General features: G+C 40.3%; 2 protein-coding genes across 2 annotated transcripts in view; one reads left to right on the top strand and one right to left on the bottom strand.

Annotated features, from left to right (window-relative positions):
- LOC129761802 (uncharacterized) overlaps positions 1 to 19,361 on the bottom strand; it is a 652,040-nt gene that overhangs the window by 549,841 nt on the left and 82,838 nt on the right. The window lies entirely within an intron of this gene.
- Positions 4,316 to 4,717, top strand: LOC129761101 (uncharacterized). The gene has a single exon (XM_055758804.1). It carries the CDS (start codon positions 4,316 to 4,318, stop codon positions 4,715 to 4,717), a length of 402 nt encoding a protein of 133 aa, XP_055614779.1.

Genomic DNA, 19,361 nt, shown 5'->3' with positions numbered 1-19,361 from the left:
TCCACATGTACAGATTTAGCTGGAAAGGTACAGATTTTTTCGTTATTTTTGGTACAAATTCTATACGGCACAGAGTACAGATTTTCATCAAAAAGTATAGATTGGTACAGATTTTTTTCCATCTGTGAAATTTCTTACATTTGAACAAAGTAACATTAAGGCACATGACGACTTTTACGCCGCAGTATCGCTTGGTGCTACTGATCATAAAAGCATTTACAATGCAATAATTGATCAGTTTCATAAGGACGAAATTACTCACAAGGATCGTCTGAAAGAATTCTCGTCGAACGGTGCGATGTATGTTTTTGCCGCAGATCAAAAATGTTATTTACAACGGTTTTGCTACATACAAATTTCAAGAGCAAAATCATTTCAGAAGATCGAAGAAAATCGTTTTTGAAAACAATTTCTCAGTGATGCGACAGAGAGCTTTTTGTCGTCATTTTGACTTTACGTCCTTAACGGATCGGACTCAATTGCTAAAACGGTTAAAAATCTGTATTCTAAACCTTTGGAGAGTATGAATATAGTACTTTGGGTTCCCTTGGATTGGCAAGTACAAATACCAAAAGTTCTTTTTGTTTGCATCCCCACAGGAGTGATCCTCTTCATTACACGCGAAACTTACTCTGATCTTTTCGGGAGTTTTTCAGCTCCTATACCTTCCAATTCTATCCCTTAGAATTGTGCTTCATGTGGTAGACACATGGGTCAACCATGTTCGCATTGCTTGAGGCATATGGAACCGATTCTGAGCGGTGAATATCAAAATGTCGACTGGAGCCTCTTTGTTTCACAATCACGGACCTTGTTCTCATATTGCAAATAGATTGCAAATAGGACAAACTGCGGCATGGCTCCGGTCCTCAAACTAAAGTGATAAACATGCGAAATAATTCCGAAGGGGGTATTCTACAGGGTGCGTGCGGTAATTTTGCACAAATTATTATATATTAATTGTCCTTCAAACAATAAAGCATTTTCAAAAGATTTTATTCAAAAAGGCGTCTTCATAGTCGCTGACCGTTGTGAGACGCTTCTGGAAACTGCTGCAAGCTCGTTTTACCATGTCGCAATTTTATAACGTCATTATCTTCAAGGTTTTGCACCTTGGCGATCACATTGTTGTTTGAGGCGCTTTATTAGTGTCCCGTTCAACGACGCCCCACACAAAATAATCCAAGGGATTGATATCAGGACTTAAATGGCGAAGTATTATGAAAAAAATCGTTCTGATTTTGAGATGCTTTTGGCGTACGAATTTATTTTTCATATTTTAGCATTTGTCCTGATTTTTATAAGAAATTCAATTTTTTGACGAATCATAACTTATTTTTTTGTATTTTGTTTTTGAGTGAACAATTTTTGACATAGAATTGGGTCTTTCGGGAACATTTTGAGAAACGAAAAATCTGCCGCATCGTGAAAGTTGTTAAATTTCAAGCCCTTATTGTTCTGTTTTTTTTTGTTTATGAATTTACGAGATATCCGCACAATCAGTTTAGGCACTCCGTAATAATTTAATATTAGGCTGTCAAAAAAGTCCTGCGGTATTTTTTTTTTGAATTTTCATTTGTTCATAAAATAATTTACAATCATCTGTTTTAAGTCAAATATGCGCCGTTTTGTTCGATGACTTGTTCCCAACGAGATGCCAACTTCATAATACCCCTGTTATAGAAGCTTCCTCATTGGCAAAAAACTCGGATCTTCTGTCTACCTAGCTCGTTCGCCATGGACAAAAACAGGTGGTAGTCACTTGGTGCAAGGTCCGGACTATACGGCGGATGCAAAAGAACCTCCCATCCGAGCTCCCGGAGCTTCTGGCGCGTCACCAAAGAAGTGTGTGGCCTGGCGTTGTCCTGATGGAAGACAATGCGGCCTCTGTTTATCAAAGATGGCCTCTTCTTCATGAGTGCTACCTTCAAGCGGTCCAGTTGTTGGCAGTACAGGTCCGAATTGAGCGTTTGACCATAGGGAAGCAGCTCATAATAGATTATTCCTTGACAATCCCACCAAACACACAGCAGAACCTTCCTGGCCGTTAATGAGGGCTTGGCCACCGTCTGAGCCGCTTCAGCGGGCTTCGACCACGACCGTTTGCGCTTCACGTTGTCGTAAGTGACCCACTTTTCATCGCCAGTCACCATCCGCCTAGAAACGGGTCGATTTTGTTGCGATTCAGCAGCGATTCACATGCGTCGATACGGTCAAAGATTTTTTTTTTGCGTCAACGTGTGTGGCACCCATACATCGAGCTTCTTTGTGAATCCAAGCTTCTTCAAATGGTTAATAACGGTTTGATGACTTATCCCCAGCTCTTGGCCGATGCTACGGCTGCTACTATGCCGGTCTTTCTCGGCTAATTCAGCGATTTTGTCGCAATTTTCGACGACAGGCCTTCCGGAGCGTGGCGCATCTTCGATAACCTCTACACCAGAACGAAAACGTTGAAACCATCGTTGTGCGGTGGAAATGGAAACCGTATCGGGTCCATAAACTGCACAAATTTTATTGGCAGCTTGAGATGCATTTTTGCCTTTGTCATAGTAGTACTGTAAAATATGTCAGATTTTCTCTTTATTTTGCTCCATATTTGCGACACTATAACTCACGAACGACTTAACCAAACAAAACACTGCCAAGAACTATATTATAACGCGCAAAAATACCTTTCCAACAAGCTATAGTATGACTCGATACAATGAATACAAATAGAAGTATGCGCTTACAACGACACCTCGCGGAAACACCGCAGGACTTTTTTGACAGCCTAATATAATGAGGAAAAATATATATTTTATGAAACTAACCATCGAAGAATTGATAAATGTCAAGCAATTTCCATAGGAATATCCCGCGTTCTAATTGGTCAATTGGCACAAGTAATGTGTGCTCTTCCAGCTGCTCATTCAATAAGAATACGGAACTGTGCAATGAATTATGCATTTGGTTTGATTCTCAGGTGCGCATTGATTGTTCTCATTACATTCCTTTTCGGCATCTTTTCTCGTGCAGCATCCAACGACTAATCGACATCATCGCTCCACTGTAGCACTGGTGGAGTGAACAAACTATACCCAGCATTCAAATTATACGTGTCTTTTAAGGGCCATCAAATTATTGGGAGTTATTTTGAGAGTCAAGTCGGTATAAGTGAGATTCTTCCCTACGGAGTTATACGGAGGATTATAATATTATAATTGTCACCCAATTTTACGAGTTGGGCCACTCAGAAGTACAACGAGAGTTCATTGCACCTGATTTTTTTTCTATTTACATCGATTCTCAGAATACCAACACGTGCGCGAAATAACTGTCACGTCTTGAAAGGACTCTTGGAATAGACCCCATTATCAAGACCCCATAGTATTGGAATTTTTCAAACATATCCAGAATCAATATGCAATGATCCGCAATTGTTACGGAAACAATTTAGCGGAGTCTTTGTCGACGAGAATCTTACTAGCGATCAAGTATCTGCAGCTATAAACAACGTACCTAGCCTGTCATCTGTCAGAGATTATCCCGTGATCTATGCAGCTATTGTACACGATGCCTGTAAAAAATTGAAAAAATCTTCCAATCCCGGACCCGATAGTATTCCGTCTGTTGTCTTGAAGATGTGCTCTAGCAGCCTCTCGATACCGTAGAGTAACTTATTCCGCCGCTCCATTCTCTGCGGAAGATTTCCAAATCTATGGGAAAAATCATTCGTCTTCCCAGTATTTATAAAGGGTTGCAAAAAAGACGTCAGAAACTACAGAGGAATTGCTTCCCTATGCGCTATCTCCAAGCTATTCGAGATAATGATTCTGGACTTCATATCGCATGCGTGCAACAACTACATCGCAGAAGAACAACATGGTTTCATGCCCAAAAGATAAACTGCCACTAATCTCATTCTATATACATCGTACATCATCCGCTCTTTGGAATTGAGAAAACAAATTGATGCGGTATACACAGATTTTTCTGCACCGTTTGATATTATCAACCACGACATCGCAGTAGCCAAGCTTCATCGTCTTGGTTTCAACGGTCCACTTTTGAAATGGCTTCACTCCTACCTCACTGACCGCGTTATGTCAGTGAAAATAGGCGACACAATATCCACTCCTTTTCGAGTAACATCTGGTGTTACTCAGGGCAGTCACCTTGGTCCTTACCTGTTTTTACTGTATCTCAACGATATAAATTTCAGTTTGAAGTGTCTTAAACTCTCGTATGCAGATGACTTCAAAGTGTTCCTCCCAGTGAACTGCATCGGAGAAGCTGAGATTTTACAACAGCAGCTCCACATCTTCGCCGAATGGTGTGCAAACAACAGGATGCTTTGAATCCATCAAAGTGTTCGGTAATATCGTTCTCACGCAAGCGTTCGTCGATAATCTTCGAATATAAGCTGCATGGTGTTAAATTGGATCGTGTCAGTACCATTAAGGACCTCGGCGTTATGCTGGATTCGAAACTCACTTTTCGCGACCACGTATCCTATATCATCGCTAAAGCGTCCAGAACACTTGGATTTATCTTCCGCGTCACAAAGCGATTCAAGGACGTGCACTGCTCGTTGGTTCGCTCGATTCTAGAGTATGCTTGTGTTGTGTGGTCGCCGTACTACCAAAATAGTGTTCATCGAATTGAGTCGATCCAGCGGAAATTCATCCGATTCGCACTACGAAATTTACCATTTACCAATTTACCAAACTAATAGGGCTTGACTCATTAGTTTCACGGAGAAACGTTGCCAAGGCCCTATTTACTTCGGACTTAATTACCGCTAACATCGACTGTCCTGAGCTCCTCCGGTTAATCAACTTTAATGTTAATCGTCGTAACTTGCGTTCTCGTCATTTTCTCTACATCTCCTCAACACGAACAAATTACGGATACCATGAACCTGTGACTAGTATGTGCCGTGTGTTTAACCGTTGTAGCTCCTGTTTTGACTGTCATCTTTACTGTTCGTCCCTCAAAAAATTGTATGTTATTGCTCTCACATAATATGAAATTTCTTATGTGATAGTTTTAGTAGGCTTAGTGAAAAATAGTTTTAGTTTTAGTTTTTTATATCATACATTAGGGCATGTCTAGCCTGTTGTATTTGTGAATTAAATAAATGATACCTCAACGTAATTCTACGTTATTTGGAGTCTCTTGTAACTTTTTGTTGATGACTGAAATTTTTCAAGCGTGTTTCATCTGTTTTCATTCAGAGTTTTCGTTTCACATGACTATTTTATGTTTTTACTCAATATTACGAGCCATTTTAAATCTCTAAACGGAAGTGTCATTCAACCGACACGTTTCGCCAGTTCTGCATATATGATTTATAATAGCGAATTCGTTTTTAAAACTAAATCAGTGCCAAACTGACTCTGTAATTAAAAACACGTTTTCAGTTTCACGAATGCGGTGGTTTGTTGGTGTGCGTTATATAGTCTGCTTTGTTTATATTTGCGACGACAAATGTACAGTGTCGACATCTGGTGGCGATATTAGTGCTTGGGAGGTAAATTATTCTCTATCAGATTAGTAGGGCCAAGTGCAGTGGAAAAATATTAAATTTTGAATGAAAATTTTTACTTTATATTGTTTGATTACCTAACACATGCAGTGTTGACACTCATTTAACCATTTGTCGATGAATTTCCTGTTTGTTCCAAAAATAATTACTATTATAATATAAAATCATCATTAGACACAGTTTTCGTTCAATATGTTTCTGCGATATCGGAAAAAACCTCTTATTTCATCACATAGAATAAATATTCGATACGTTAAAGTAAATTTTCATTCATAATTTTGATTTTGAAAGCGTGTTTATTCCACCTGAATATACATCTCGCGTAACTTTTGAAAAGGTCCAATGTAACATTTTCGCCAACTCGAGAAAAACGTAGTTGAAGACCCGAACATTATTTCGCGAATTGTCTTAAAAGCTATCAATCTTTATCACTGTTTTCACCACTAGCTGTCAAGAATAACTTCGTAAAACCAATCGTAACTATTGTTCCGTGATTTGAGATTAAGGTTGAAGCCTCGGAGCGAAAAATGTTACATTGGACGTTTTGACTGCCCGCGTTTGCACATTGAATATGTCCAACGTTGCACTATAAAAATTTGAAACTAACTAATAAACAACAATCCAAATATCAGCATTTCGTTCTAAAGACTGATTATTATTGTTATCACTCGTTGAATTGCACTGAAATCGATAACAACACCTGTAAGAAACAAATTCCAAAACGACCGAAGTACGACTGCGAGTTGTTTTGACTGCTTTGTTACTTCGGACGTTTCGGCCGTCGGAGGAAAGTGGCGTCCGAAGTAACAGCCGGGTGCTTAAAATTCGAATCTGTACATTGGATATTTTTTGTATCGGCGACAAAAAGATGAAGAAGATAGATACGTGAACGATTGTTTTTGTAATACATTCAATGATTGAAAACTAATAGCGTGCATCCATTAACTCGATTTATTTATTTTTTATCCAAAATATATATTTTTATTAAGGCTCATATGGCGTCAACCTGACGGGGCCGGGAGTTCAATATTTCGACAATGTTTGCCTTATAACTATGTTAGTAATATGTAACCGATTACTCGCGGTTGGCTCGAGGTTAGTATTACAAGTGTTTTCGTAATTGTGATGTTGCTGTCTTCAATGATCTGTACCTGTGCCCGACACGGGATACTTCCTATTGGGATGCAGCTGACCATTAATCAGCAACGCCCCCCTTGTCTGTACCCCATATCTAGCGTGGTGCGTCTTCTCGAGGAATCCAGGATAGAATGGTCACTAGCCGGCGCAATCATCAGCTCGTGTAGAGTTGTCATGAGCGGTACAATCTTTGGCTTTTGTTGAATCATCAGTGGACTGCACAACCTTTGGCCCGTGTATCTGTAAAGAGTGTGTGTATGTATTGCCGCGACTAAGTAAAAGTTTATAGATCGAATAGGAGGGATACGAAACAGGGACACAACGAAGGAAAAATCATTAAACGTTGACATCGGCGTTCCTAAGGAACAGGTATAGATGAAGCAGAAGATCAGGATCACGGCTACCTAAGATATCCCGGACGGGGATATCCGATTGTCTGCCTTTTGCTCTCAGTGCTCTAGAGAGCTGAGAGCGAGCAGCATGGAACCGGATACACGACCAGACAATATGCTCGATGTCGTGGTAGCCATCGCCACAATCACAAAGATTGTTTGCTGCGAGCCCAATTCGATAGAGATGCGCGTTTAGGTTGTAGTGATTGGACATAAGCCGAGATATCACGCGAATGAAATCACGACCGACATTCAATCCCTTAAACCAAGCTTTCGTCGAAACCTTAGGGATAATCGTGTGTAACCAACGACCGAACTCATCTTCACTCCACATGCGCTGCCAACTAACGAGTGTGTCCTGACGAGGAATGTGAAAAAATTCGTTATAAGTAATTTGCCTTTCAAAAAGTGTGCCTTCTGAAGCGCCCACCTTTGCTAGCGAGTCCGCTTTCTCATTCCCCGGAATCGAGCAATGAGAGGGAACCCATGCTAAGGTAATCTTGAATAATTTTTCGACCAAAACACTCAATAGATGTCTTATTCTTGTTAGGAAATAAGATGAGCGTTTATCAACTTTCATTGAGCGGATTGCCTCTATTGAGCTGAGACTGTCTGAAAAAATAAAATAGTGGTCGATGGGCAATGTTTCAATGATCCCTAATGCGTAATATATCGCACCCAGTTCAGCGACATACACGGAACAAGGATCTTTGAGTTTGAAAGAGGCACTGGAATTTTCATTGAAGATGCCGAAGCCAGTGGACCCGTTTATGCATGAACCGTCAGTAAAGAACATTTTATCAGATCTAACTTTCCCATATTCTGCCGAAAATATCTCCGGAATGTAATCGGAGCGTAGATGATCTGGGATTCCATGGATCTTTTGTCGCATGGACAGATCAAAATTGACAGAGGAATTGCAAAAGTATGGGAAGCAAACTTGGTTGGAGATGCCCGGTGAAGGGTGCACTTCATGGGTAAGGTACTCATGGTATAGAGACATAAAACTTGACTGAGGAGTCAGTTGGAGTAGATTTTCGAAGTTATCAATCACCAATGGATTCATGATCTTGCAACGGATGAGAAATCTGTAGGATAATTCTGTGAACCGAAGAGTAAGCGGGGGTACTCCTGCCAAAACTTCGAGACTCATCGTATGTGTCGAATGCAAACACCCCATGGCTATACGCAAGCAACGATATTGTATTCTCTCCAGCTTGAGAATATGAATCCTGGCAGCTGATCGGAAGCAAAAACTGCCATATTCTAACACTGATAATATCGTTGTTTTGTATAACTGAATGAGGTCTCCTGGATGGGCACCCCACCATGTTCCGGTTATTGTTTGGAGAAAATTGATTCTTTGCTGGCATTTCTGTTTCAAATACGCAATGTGTATTCCCCAGGTACATTTAGAGTCAAAATATACTCCAAGGTATTTGAAAAACATCGAGTGCTTGATCGTTTTGCCGGATAGGTGAAGCTGGAATTGGGCGGGTTCGTGCTTCCTAGAAAAAAGGACCATTTAAGTTTTCTCCGTAGAGAATTCGATACCCAGCTTGAGAGCCCACGTGAACAGGTTGTTCAGGGTATCTTGCAAGGAATTTTGCAGAACTGCGGGATTAGTACCCGTGATGGAAATAACTCCATCGTCTGCAAGTTGTCTCAACGTGCAATCTCTAGTTAGACAATCATCTATATCATTGACGTAAAAACTGTACAAGAGGGGGCTTAGGCAGGAGCCTTGTGGGAGGCCCATAAAACTGTAACGAGAAGATTTCAAGCTGCCATGATTGAAAAACATGTGCTTTTCTGAGAGTAAATTGTACAGGAAATTATTCAGAATTGGTGAAAGTCCACGATTATGAAGTTTCTCTGAGAGAATTTCCATGGAAACTGAATCAAATGCCCCTTTGATATCGAGAAAAACGGAAGCCATTTGTTCTTTGCGAGCAAATACGATTTGGATTTCAGAAGATAGCAGCGCGAGACAATCGTTCGTCCCTTTACCTCGGCGGAAGCCAAACTGCGTATTTGACAGCAAATTGTTCGTTTCAACCCACTTGTCCAAACGAAGTAGAATCATTTTCTCTAACAATTTACGAATACAGGATAACATTGCAATCGGCCTATACGAATTGTGATCGCAAGCCGGCTTGTTGGGTTTTCGTATGGCTATCACTCTCACTTGTCTCCAGTCATGCGGGACTATATTCAGCTCCAGAAACTTGTTGAACAAGTTCAGCAAACGATGTTTTGCCAAGTCGGGAAGATTCTTCAATAAGTTGAATTTAATCTTGTCCGACCCCGGAGCTGAATTGTTACATGAGAGAAGTGCAATTGAGAATTCTACCATCGAAAAATTCTCATAATCGCCTTGGAGCGGAATGTCGCGTACGACGTTTTGTGCAGGAACGGAATCGGGACAAACCTTTCTTGCAAATTTGAAAATCCAACGGTCAGAGTATTCCTCACTTTCATTTGTATGGTTCCGGCCACGCATTCTCCTAGCCGTATTCCAAAGAGTGCTCATAGCTGTCTCCCTTGACAAACCATTGACGAACTTCCGCCAATATCCACGCTTTTTTGCTTTAATCAGACCTTTTAGTTTGGCTTCTAGAGCTTGGTACTTTCGAAAGGTAGACCTTTGAGCATTCCTTGTCCCACCAAAGTGATGGAGGACGACGTCGGAAAGTGGTAGCAGGAACACGTTTCTTTTGAGCTTGAAGTGCGCTTTCGTAAATCAAACTCGATATAAAGTTATACTCTTCGAGTGGAGGAAGTTCATGCATTGAAACAAGTGCTTCAGATATTATTTCTGCAAATTTTCTCCAGTCAATATTTTTCGTGAGGTCATACGCAATATCGACTGACTCACGAGAACCTGATTCATTGGCGATCGATAAAATTATTGGCAGGTGATCACTACCGTGGGGATCTTGGATTACCTTCCACGAGGGTTGGCTATCCTAGTTGCTTCCCCTGTATTTAAAACTGTCATGTTGAAGTTGTCGCACAGATCATAAATCAACGTGGCACGGCTGTCATCATAGTGTGACCCCCATGCCGTTCCATGGGAGTTGAGGTCACCTAAGATTAGCCGCGGCTCCGGCAATGCCGCGATGATATCAAAAAACTGATGGCGGCCGACCATGGTTCTTGGAGGAATATATATCGAGGCAATGCAGAAGTCTTTGCCATTGATTTGTGTCTGGCAAGCGACAACTTCAATGCCTATCATCGATGGGAGAGTGACTCTATAGAAGGAGTGACATTTTTTGATCCCCAATAGTACGCCACCAAACGAGTCATTTCGATCGAGGCGAATAATGTTGAAATCGTGGAAATTCAGCTCGTCGGCTGAAGAAAGCCATGTTTCACAGAGGGAAAATACATCACAGTTAGAACTATGAACTAAAAATTTAAATTGATCTAGTTTAGGGATGATGCTTCTGCAATTCCACTGTATTACAGTGGTCAAATCCTTGACCTCTTGCACTGAATCAGGCATCGAGGGAAATGAACGCTGCTAAAAAACTACATTTTTCTTTCAAAAATGTTCTCACAATCGGAAGCAAACATAATACTATGCTTTTAAGAGGGTCATTTATATTTAGAGCATTTAAAATGTTGTCCACCAGGTCAGAAAGCGCAAGCAAACCAGATTGTGGCTGTTGCCTCGACCGCGAAAATGGAACAGACCGGGTGGGTGCTGCTCCGGGAAGTGTTGAGGACCCCTGGTGCTTAAACCAGGAGGTACTTGCTTCGGTCTATTCTCAGCACGTTCAATTCGAGTTTTCATTCCAACTTGGGAAGTTTCGGTCGTCTTTCTGGGGAGTGAAGGAAAAGAAGTAATTTTTCTTTTCCTGACGGCACCCTGCGATGTAACGGAACTTCCTGCATTGGGAGCGTCAGCAACAGGCTCGTCGTTCTGCAGAATGGAGTAGGGATTGTCCTGAGTCGTTGGAACGGAACTCTTAAGCATTTCTGCATAATTCCGCTTGGAACGTTCCTTTAAGGAACGCTTGATTTTTTCCCCTCGTTGTTTGTACACCGGGCATTGAATAATATCATGAGGAGTCCCGCCGCAATGAAGACACTTGTGCTCTTTCGCGCAAGGATTCTCATCATGGCTCTCTCCACAATCTGCGCAACGTTTTTTATTGCAACAATAGGCGGCCGTGTGACCGAGTTGCATACATTTGTTGCATTTCATTACCCGGGGTACAAACAACCGAACAGGTAAACGAAGTGCACCTATTGCAACGTAGTTTGGAAGGGCGGAACCCTCAAAAGTCACACGAAAAGAGTTTGTCCGATTATTTTTTTGTGACACAGATTTCAGTCGATCGCATGCAAGAATCTTCACAGTTTTTAGTGAAGAGTTCTTGAAGCGACCGACACCATCGATAATCTCTTTTCGAGTCAAACCCTTTTCGGTTATTACGCCGTCTATTTCGACGTTGCAACAGGGCACGTATACGCGATACTCAATCGCAAAGAGGTCGCAGCGCGTGATTTCGTTCGCTTGGGTCCTGCTTGAGACGACAACTCGTAGTTTGTCTGGCCCCATCCGTGTAATCTCGGTAACTGCAGAAAACTTCTGAGTAAGTTCCTTCGAGATACGAATGACATTGAGAGGTTTAGATTTTCGTCTAAAGTATACAATGAATGGGCCTTTGGAGCCTTCATGGTATTCTTTTGGACGAAAATCCTGTTTTTCGTCAATGTCCTCATCTTCGGAACTTCCAACTTCATATACAGAAGTTTCTTCCTCAACTTCAGCTTCATCTTCCTGCTCTTCAGGAGGAGGATCGGTATCGGAAATATTCAATAGCGTCGATGGGGGATCCTTCCCGCCCTCAGCCATATCAAAAAAATCGGTCAACTGTTCGATATGAACAGAATATAATGATAATCAAAATAAATAAATAAGTGAAAAAAATATTTTTTATAGGGTTATGATGCGAATATTAAATTCAATTTATTTTATGTTAAATAAAATGATAAAATGAAAAAAAAAAATTCCAATAAAAGTTCAACGGTATATAAGAAATAATGATCACCCCTAATGCCAACGTTTGCCGATTTGGTTAACACAAAGTTGAACAATGGTGTAAATCGTGCACAGAAGGTAGAAGGAATGATAGGGAAACAAAAGAAAAATAATTTCTACTTGCAGCGGCTGTGTGGCGTGTGTGATGAATGTGTCTGATTTGGATCCTCAGCGCGCACCACTTTAAACTTCGCTCCACTCGCAAGCGCAACCGGTGAAAAAGAATACTATTATTCGATGTGAAAAAAACACCTTTGTTGGATCGATTAAAAACTTGTCCGATCTGCTTGCGAGTTGTCGAACCAATAGCCAATAGCCTACACGATATTAACTCGATTTGTTTACATTTGTTACATAGGACCTTTTCAAAAGTTACGCGAGACATCATTATTTTCGCCTCCCAATGAAAGCACACATAGCTTAATGCCGTCTACTCGAATATACTCCTCGACATCAGAATCCGAATTGGATTACGATTCCAATAATACAAAAGCAAAAGCAGCAGGTTTTCCATTTTCATATTTTCATATTTTTAGATTTTCCAAAATAATACTCGGAACATGACAGTTCAGTATAGTTGTATTGGTGAACCCGAGTGCCAACCCGTGAAACATCTCAGTGCGAAACTAACAACTTTCGGGGCGAACTAGTGCGGCACTGAGTGTGAAACTGAGTGAATAAAAAAACGATTTGACAGCAGTTAGTGCGGCACTGGGGTTGAAACTGAACAAAAACGAATTCGCTATAAGTGTTGGTGGCCAATATGTATTTTGCCATTTTGTTTCAACAGAAATTTGGAATCCACAATGAACCATTGCAGGTAAATCTGTTTCGGAAGGGCATTTCCACACACTGAAATATTGCAAAAGTATTCAATTGGAAATACACTTCCAAATCAATGCTGTATTATGTGGTGAAAAAATCACATCGCTCAGAAGTTACGGACTGTTCAAATGCATGAATTGTCTCCGGCACTATTGTGCATGATGATTGATGACTAGAAACCCGTTCAAAGATCTCCTGTTCACGTACAGAACAGAAACCATACCCTCCGGAGTAATTTCACCGCGTGGATCGTCCGAAAAATACGTTAAATAAATTGATTTATGTATTTTGGTCTCTTGAAGTGCATATCATATACTACACTCTGTACAACTTCTATAAGACCAGGTGATGATCTTGCTGCTTCGTGTCATTATAAACAAACAATGATTCAATTCATATTCTAGTGTGTAGGCATTGGTGACTGCTATGCACTACACGATTTTCATATGGGTATGGTAAACGAATGTGTTTGTACTTTTCAAGTGTCAAGTTTCTATAATGCCAGTTACATATTCCGTTGTTTCAGTTGTTTTGATCAATAAATCTGGAAAATACCGAAGATAAAAGTGCTCACGGAGAGGTAGAAAGACAAATCGTTGCTTTTCACCAAGAAAATGTTGGTAACAGAGAAATTGCTCGTCGGATTGGGCGATTCCATCAAGTAGTGTTCAATTATTTAACGAATCCTCAAGGATACGGTAAGAAGGAGAGAGCTCCACGTAAATCGGAGCTCTATGACCGAGATAAGCGGGAAGTAGCTAGAATAGCTTCGAATACCTCAAAATCGCTTATGAAAATAAAGCAATATTTCAGGATCAATGTTACTTGGGTGACGTCTGAGTTTTGCCGAAGCTCACACGAACCGGCAGTGGGACATGGTATGTTGTGACAAAGAATGTTTCCAAAAGAAAACATTTAATTGACATAACGCAAAGAAAAAAATTTCAATTATGATGGTCCTGATGGTTTCAACGGGTATTGGCGTGATTTACGGAAGAGAAGGAACAGTTTTTTGACGTGGGACTACGTTTAACCGGAGTATATGGGGGTAAAATGAAAACCTAAACACAGAACATGCAGGAAAAAATGAAAGATTCCGAATGCTTATAATTCGAACATTTCTTAATAGATCGGAAAGATGTTTGCATCAATTGATAGGAAATATTTCTACGTGTCTATCGAAATTATTAAAAAAAAAATTTTCATGAGAAAAACAAATGAATAACTGTAAAATGTCAAGCGTTATCTAAACACCCTAACTGCCGAGTTTCGATTGGCCCGATTCAGGGTTTCCCCAACACAGACTTCTAAATCAATGTACCTGTGGGAATCCACGTTGCAAATATACATGCAAGTCGGGGGTATTTTCGTTCCCACCGAGCTGTGTTTCCCTAGCACGGACTTCAAAAGCAATGTGCCTGTGGGAATCCGCTTTGCAAATACATGCAAGTAGGGGGGTATTTTTGTTCACACTAAAATTTGTGTCCCTAACACGGACTTCAAAATCTATGTGCCTGTGGGAATCCGTTTTGCAAATATATGCAAGCTACGAGTACTTTTATACTCGCTTATCTTTGTGCAGGCCGGAATATGTTTTCCCAAAACTGAGAAATATGGAAAAATCGTCATTTCAGATACTAGAGGTGAATGAACTTTGGCGGTTCGAGAACTACGTAAACATGAGAGATGTAATAATTTCAGAGGGAAATGTGAAATACAATGATCGATTGACAATTCTTCCGTTCACATATTTTGGTAGTCCTAGGCATCATATCAAACGTAAAAGGACGTTCATCAAATTTACTTGTAACGAAGAACATAATAACAATGCATAAACTGATCTAACATGGCAACTGTTCAAACTTGTTACTTACAAAGCAAATAGGTTGAATTCAATTGAATTCGAAAATTGTTCCATTCAATCGATAATTTAATAAATACAATATAAACGCTTACTAAGACAACGGTAGTCCCACGTAAACGTTGCGGTTATATCATAGATATAACCCACCCATTTTTTTTCAACCAGGAATTTTGGAGGAAGCTCGTGCATGCTCCGGGCGGGGCTTTGTGCAACCGGAAAGCTCAAGATAGCTTTCACATCATTCAAGAATTACGTACATGTTCAGGAATCCTCTCTCCTACCGTATTTGCGTGGCAAAAAATTCACATTCCAACAAAACAATTCTACTATTCATACCAGCAAGGAAACTAAGCAATGGATTAAGGACCAAAAACTTATTTATTGGACTGGTCTCTCACTCTCCAGACTTGAATCCGATTGAAATTCTTAGGGGAATCCTTGTACGCTGAATCTCCGAATCTGAGGAAAAACGGTACACCACGATAGAAGAGCTCAAAGTCGCAATTTCGGAAACATGGAAAAATATCGAGAAATCCGTTCAGCAGAATTTGGTAAATAGTATTCCAACAAGAATTTTCCAGGTTATTAGCCGAAATGGCCAGTTTGCCAATTATTGACCTGTAAATCAGCCGATTTTTTTGAATATTTCATTTATAATACTTATGAATTTCAAAATGGTCTTATAGAAACCAGACAGCTGCAATTATCATATTTAAGCACAATAAATAAACAAACCACTCTTTTGAACGAAATTGACGTTAAATATACTTTATTCTAAGCATTCAACAATGTATGGATATGTCATGTCGAAATTCTAACTGTTTGTGTTGCAACGAAATAGAATCAGGATGGTCTTATAGAAGTTGGACAGAGTGTATGTGTTTCTCTTTATTTATAACTCAAAAGAATGATAATGTTTGGGTCATATTCGTAACTGTGACAGTTGTCCTGATTTTCAACTCCGACCAGATGGTATCCCTACCCTATCCTGTCTTCCGTGAGGCCAAAATTTTTCCATGTTCTTGCCCACTTATTTTTTCCTGCTTTTAGCCATATCAACAAAATACTGCGAACTGATTGATAAAAGTGATATAATTAAAGAATCTCTTTATAATGGAATAAGTGAATCAGTTGGTAATATCGTTCTGAAATGAAATATTTATTTACTTCATCTCGAATCCACAGCGCGTGTTAACAGAAGCGTTCCATTTGGATCTTTTGTTTGTATTTGTGTCGCGATTCTAGAACATATTTTGATATTTGGTGCGGCGGTGTATGACCTCACGGAATGCGTTCAATTATTATTTAGCTGTGTTGAAGACATGCCAGTATATCTTGGGTAAATAATTTTCATGAAGATTCAATCATGCTGAGAAATGGCATTTAATTTGACGAAATACTTTTCATGAAAATTATGTCAAAATTATTACGATTATCTCGAATCTCATAATTGTGAAAAAATCTAAGGAAACCGTATACTTGCTGTGGAAACTCGACTTGCTTCCGGAAACAAGTCATAAAATAATATTACCATCCAATCATCCAACAGTCCAATTTTTCCACCATGTTATACATATCATTAACGATTTAGATCAAAGCATATCCCCAAATTCCTTTCGTGGAATCTCCTGTTTGAGCCGTGTGACCCAGTAATTTAACCTATCACTCTCGGCGCTCTCCTCGGGAGGGTAAACGATATCATAATTACACTTAATTATTCCACCTGCCGAGCAACGCCCGACTGAGGTGGAAAATAATGAATAGCCGCGGTAATGTTCTTCTGCAGAGAGCCATTCATTACAGATTTACATACCCGAACCTCATCCGCAGAAAAACACACACACAGAGCGAAACTCATACAAATTCACGCACGGCTATTAATTATACAACGTTGTTGTTCGTGTCGACTTGTGACCATTTTGGTGGCCCGTGGCAAATAAATAAACCTTAAATGTTGGACGCTGCAAAAGTGCCCCATATAGCGAAGCATCGTTTACGGTCGGAGAAAAATGCCATCCGCACTCAACAAGATTACCACACCCAAGTCAACGCTTGTTGAATAGATAACAACACTCCAGCGCCTCGCCTCGGGCCACAGCTCAGCTCCTTTAGCACAGGACGCGATGCGATGCGAAATAAACACTCCATTGGCTGCACTTCACATGACGATATGTTCAGCTTTCCGCGTGGAGGTGTGTAATGTTTAGCATGCTTTTTGTATGAAACATCCTCTCGAACGGGCGGATGGTGTGTTGCATGTTTTGTCCTCACGACCGAAATGTCGGATGCTCCCATTTCCCTCGCACCGCATCGATCCTGCCGATAACAAATAATACTTGCCAACATTGTCAATTTGTTCGACGCTCATGTTCATCAAATCCATCGGATGACCCCTCTCGGACGCGCGAGAAGGTGTGTAACAATGTTCGGTCAAAATGAATAACGACGCGAATGCCATCATTCGATGGCCCACGCTGGAAGGCAGTAGCGTAGTGTGCGGGGGGCAAACCCGGCATTTGCCGGGGGCGCTGGCCCTCTGGGGCGCCAAAATCCAGGAATTTAGAATAGCAATAATTTCCTACAATTATATTTCCCAATTATTATGTTTCATCTTTCAATTGAGGGAAAAACATCCATCATGAGCAGTGATGGTAAAAAATCACATTCAACGATAAATAAGTAAGCATATGTCTCTAGTCGGATATTTTCAAATCACCCCCAGCAGGCGATGCTATTTTATTCTTCATATGTACACAGAGAGAATACTTGGAATGGTGAGCTACCAAGATCTCAAAAAAGCAATATGAAAGTGGAATCCCCACTGAATGCACTCTCGAAGCATTACTTCTACTACTGAAGGTTTATCGTGAGTGCAAGCCACAAACGATTAATCCCATTCGGATGATGAGCTCTTGTTCGTAGAATGTACAAGAGACGATCAACTGAGATCTTATGACACTCGTCGTGGAATTTTTAATTCTCTATTGCACTGACCGAATACTCACTCTCGAGTCGATTTTATTTTGCTGTCGTCTCCCGCCCGATAAACAGCAGACGGGTAATCGATGCAATTGATTAATTTTATTACCAGCAGATTTGGGCGAATTTCATCCCGCCCAAAATCGTTTTTCAGATTCCAATAATTCTGAACATTCACATTTCTCTTCAAATAGTTTTTCCAATAATAATTCAAAGAAATTTAAGATCCTGTTTTTATTTTGTAGATAAAACGGATCACATATTTGATTAATTGAATTCTGTGTGGTTACGTTTTTCGTTGCAAATAAATGTAATGAATTATGAATGTAATTGAACGACCAATGTTGCATCTCTTGAGAGTACATGCTGCTTTGACCGCAGATTTGCTTGGTTGGATCTGGTTAATTTCAGGTATTCAAACTCCATATTGTTGAATGAATACTGTTGGAATAATCGGTATCACAGAAAATGATTATCAACATCCTACCTATTTTTAGGGGGTCTTCGTAGCCTAATTGGTTGCGTGTCCGCTACTATTTTTTTTTTCCTTGTTGGGTGTGAACCACTGCGTCCATTAGTTTGAACTATTGTGGTATGCCCCATTTTTTGTACTACGCTTCAAACTTATCTACTGCTTATTGATGAAGAAGTAAACTGAAAGCTAAAGCAAGATAGATGCCAATCAGGAATAATCTGTTTGATAAAATTTATAGTCCTGATCGGCGACACAGACCAAACTTCCTTGGGCTCCTTATCAAGGTGTTGAAGTCTGCGTCATGTTAGTGCTTCGCATTTGCAGAGCAAATGTTCCGAGGTTTAATATACCCTTATCAAGGTGTATACCCTTATCAAGGTGTTGAAGTCTGCGTCATGTTAGTGCTTCGCATTTGCAGAGCAAATGTTCCGAGGTTTCGCTTTCGGCATTACAAAAGCGACAAATATCATCTTGCACTAAACCTATGTTTTTGAGATGGTATTTACTCGGACAATGTCCTGTTATAAGACCAGTGAATGTGCTGAAGTCTTTCTTATTAAGACTCAGCAATTGTTGAGTAATTTTAATACACGGCGTGATAATTTTTTTTGACTGGTTGAGTTGTACAGCCATCCAGTTGGCCATTACTTCCCGGTCTTCCCATTTCTTCAGCTCACTTTTCAACACACATTCAGAAATTCCACAGAATGGTTCTGGACCAGTGAAGGGTGAGCTTGAGCCGCGTCTTGCGAGTTCATCTGCTTGTTCATTTCCCTCTATACCGCAATGGCCAGGAATCCAGTACAGTTGTACCGAACTTCTCTGACACAGTTGTCGTAAAAGGTAAATGCATTCCCAGACAATTTTTGAATAGCACTTGAAAGCATTGAGGGCTTTAAGTGCTACTTGACTGTCTGAGAAGATGCAAATGTTAGCATGTCTATAATTTCTTTTAAGGCAGACATTTATACATTCTATTATTGCAGCTACTTCTGCCTGGAAAACTGTTGGCCAGTTCCCCATAGCTACAGAAATTTTTATTCTGGGACCATACACTCCAGCACCTGTTCTGTTACCCATTTTCGACCCATCGGTATAGA

Source organism: Toxorhynchites rutilus, chromosome 1 (assembly GCF_029784135.1).
Source record: "Toxorhynchites rutilus septentrionalis strain SRP chromosome 1, ASM2978413v1, whole genome shotgun sequence".
Taxonomy (NCBI): domain Eukaryota; kingdom Metazoa; phylum Arthropoda; class Insecta; order Diptera; family Culicidae; genus Toxorhynchites; species Toxorhynchites rutilus.
Note: the sequence above shows the minus strand (reverse complement) of the source record. Positions and strands in the feature narration are given on the sequence as shown.

What these genes read in the sequence shown, in the direction of transcription:
- LOC129761101 (XM_055758804.1), top strand. Translation starts at nt 4,316, where the DNA reads ATGGTGTGCAAACAACAGGATGCTTTGAATCCATCAAAGTGTTCGGTA.